This window comes from Octopus bimaculoides, chromosome 11 (assembly GCF_046866305.1).
Source record: "Octopus bimaculoides isolate indiv1 chromosome 11, ASM4686630v1, whole genome shotgun sequence".
In the NCBI taxonomy this organism is placed as follows: Eukaryota; Metazoa; Mollusca; class Cephalopoda; order Octopoda; family Octopodidae; genus Octopus; species Octopus bimaculoides.
This window is the reverse complement of record NC_142938.1, coordinates 18,076,295-18,078,521: the sequence shown is the minus strand read 5'-3', so window position 1 is coordinate 18,078,521 and position 2,227 is coordinate 18,076,295. Positions and strand designations below refer to the sequence as shown.

General features: G+C 32.4%; 1 protein-coding gene across 2 annotated transcripts in view; it reads right to left on the bottom strand.

Annotated features, from left to right (window-relative positions):
- Positions 1-1,293, bottom strand: part of LOC106875223 (WD repeat-containing protein 26) — a 39,773-nt gene extending 38,480 nt beyond the window's left edge. For both annotated transcript variants that reach the window (XM_089359598.1, XM_089359599.1), the window contains exon 1: positions 756-1,293. In XM_089359598.1, coding sequence (XP_089215724.1) covers positions 756-958 — 203 coding nt within the window. In that variant the 5' untranslated portion in view covers positions 959-1,293. The remainder of the gene's footprint in view (positions 1-755) is intronic.
- Between the last annotated feature and the right edge of the window lie 934 nt (positions 1,294-2,227).

The window sequence follows — 2,227 nt, the reverse complement described above, 5'->3', positions numbered from 1 at the left end:
ACTTATAATAATAGTATTTGAAAATATCTAATGTAGATCCTGATAATAGTTAGTGTTAATAATGTAAATATTTTTTTTTAAATAGTCGTAATGAAAATAAAATTTAATTTAAAAATAGTAATTGTAAGTAGCATTCAAACGTAAATAATAATAGTCTTAAAATAACGTAAACAGTAATAAGTAATAAAAAATATTTAAATGTAAATAGTAATTATATATATTTAAAAAAGAAATTAAGCAGGCTTTATATATATAAATATATATATATATATATATATGGAACGGGAGCTGCTGAAATGGGATTTCTGGCATATCAACAACCTATTGTATATATTTCTCCCATACATGCGTGTAATGAGTACACACACACACACACACAGTGTATATATATATATATATATACACACTTATATAATAGAGATATATGTCTATATATATATATATATGTGTATGCATACATTTATAGTTCAGATATACGTAGACATACATATATATAGCTCAGATATATGCATACATACATATATATAGTCGTATAAAAGATATGTATACATACATATTATATATATATATATATATATATATATATATATATATGATATAAATATATGTATACATACATAATATGTGTATCTATACATAATACATATATATATATATATATATGCATTTGTGTGTGTGTGTGTGTATACGAGTGTATACATAATCTATATAAAACTAAAATGTTTTCTTCATTCAGACAGTGGAGAGAGACTCACTTCAAGCCGAGCCCACGGAGATGCTGGCCGATTAATCGAACTACGTCTTGATCCGCCTGGGACATGGTTTTCAAAAGATGTTGTCTATCTTCTAGTGTGGCCACCTCACCATTCGCCGTAGCAGAACAAGAACCGTTCTGTCGGGAAGTAGACGCTATTTCCTCGCTCTCTCCATTGTGCTGAGGGCAGCCATTCGACTGCATGTTAGCGGCTGAGACTCGTTGCTTTTTGGGCGGTGGGGGAGAAACTCCACCGTCTTCTGATTCTGAAGACGATGCCAGAATTGCCGGATTGCTTAAGTAATTTGTTGTAGCATTAATATCGCTGATCAGTCGGACCCCTTTTCCACTATGTTTTTTTTTTTCTTTGTTGTTGTTTGGTATATTGTGATGATGGTGTTGGTTGTTTTTGTTGTGGTGGTGATTGTTATATTGGGGTTTCTTGTTGCTCTTGTTATTTGTGTTGTTTGAGTGAAGACAAGCTCCGACCAGTGCGAACACAACACAAGTTGGTGACCAAATTTGTTTTGCTCGATGACGTCAGTAGCAGTAGAGCATCATGGGAAATTCCATGTCCTTAATTCCCCCCTCTAATAAAAACTTGTATGTGTCTCCCCCGATTTAAAATGATTTTTTTTCAATAAAGATCTTCTTATCCTTTTTTCCCTTGGTATTCTATTATTTCTGTTCTCTAATGTCGTGTATTTCTATTTTCTTTTCCCAGTCTGTTTCTCTGCCTCTCTGTCCTTTCTCTCTCTCTCTCTCTCTCTCTCTCTCTCTCTCTCCCTCTCTCTCTACGTTGTCGCCAGTTCTCAATGCCGTTTTAATTTCAGTTAATACATACATGCATGCATACATACATATATAGGTGTACACTCGTGCGCGCGCACACATTCACATATATGTGTGTGCCCGCGTGCGAGTGTGCATGTGTATACCTATACGCACGCACAAATATATTTATGTATGTGTTGATAGACACATACACATTCACACACACACACACACATATATATATATATATATATATATAGTCGCAATATATATACATTTATATATATATATATATATATATATATATATATATATATATATATATATGTATGTATGTATTTATTTATGTATGTATGTATTTATTTATGTATGTGTGTATGTGTGTGTGTGTGTATTCATCTTTCGTACGCACGCACCTATGTGTTTATAGAGGTTATAGCTCTGAGAATGGTTTTCTTTGGCGAGGGTTTCTCCACGTTTTACGCATGACTTATCTTCCCTTAGTTTGTAGCCTAATTCGATGTCATCTGGATCAAACATATTTATAAATACAGATGTAAATATACAACCTCGTATATAGTTGAATTAGTATTTAATCTTTAGACATAAGGCCAATTAATATAGAGAAGTAGGAGTCTAACTGAATATGCAGGACCTCTTATATTACTGGTATTATTTTTATCGACCTATTTCTAGGGT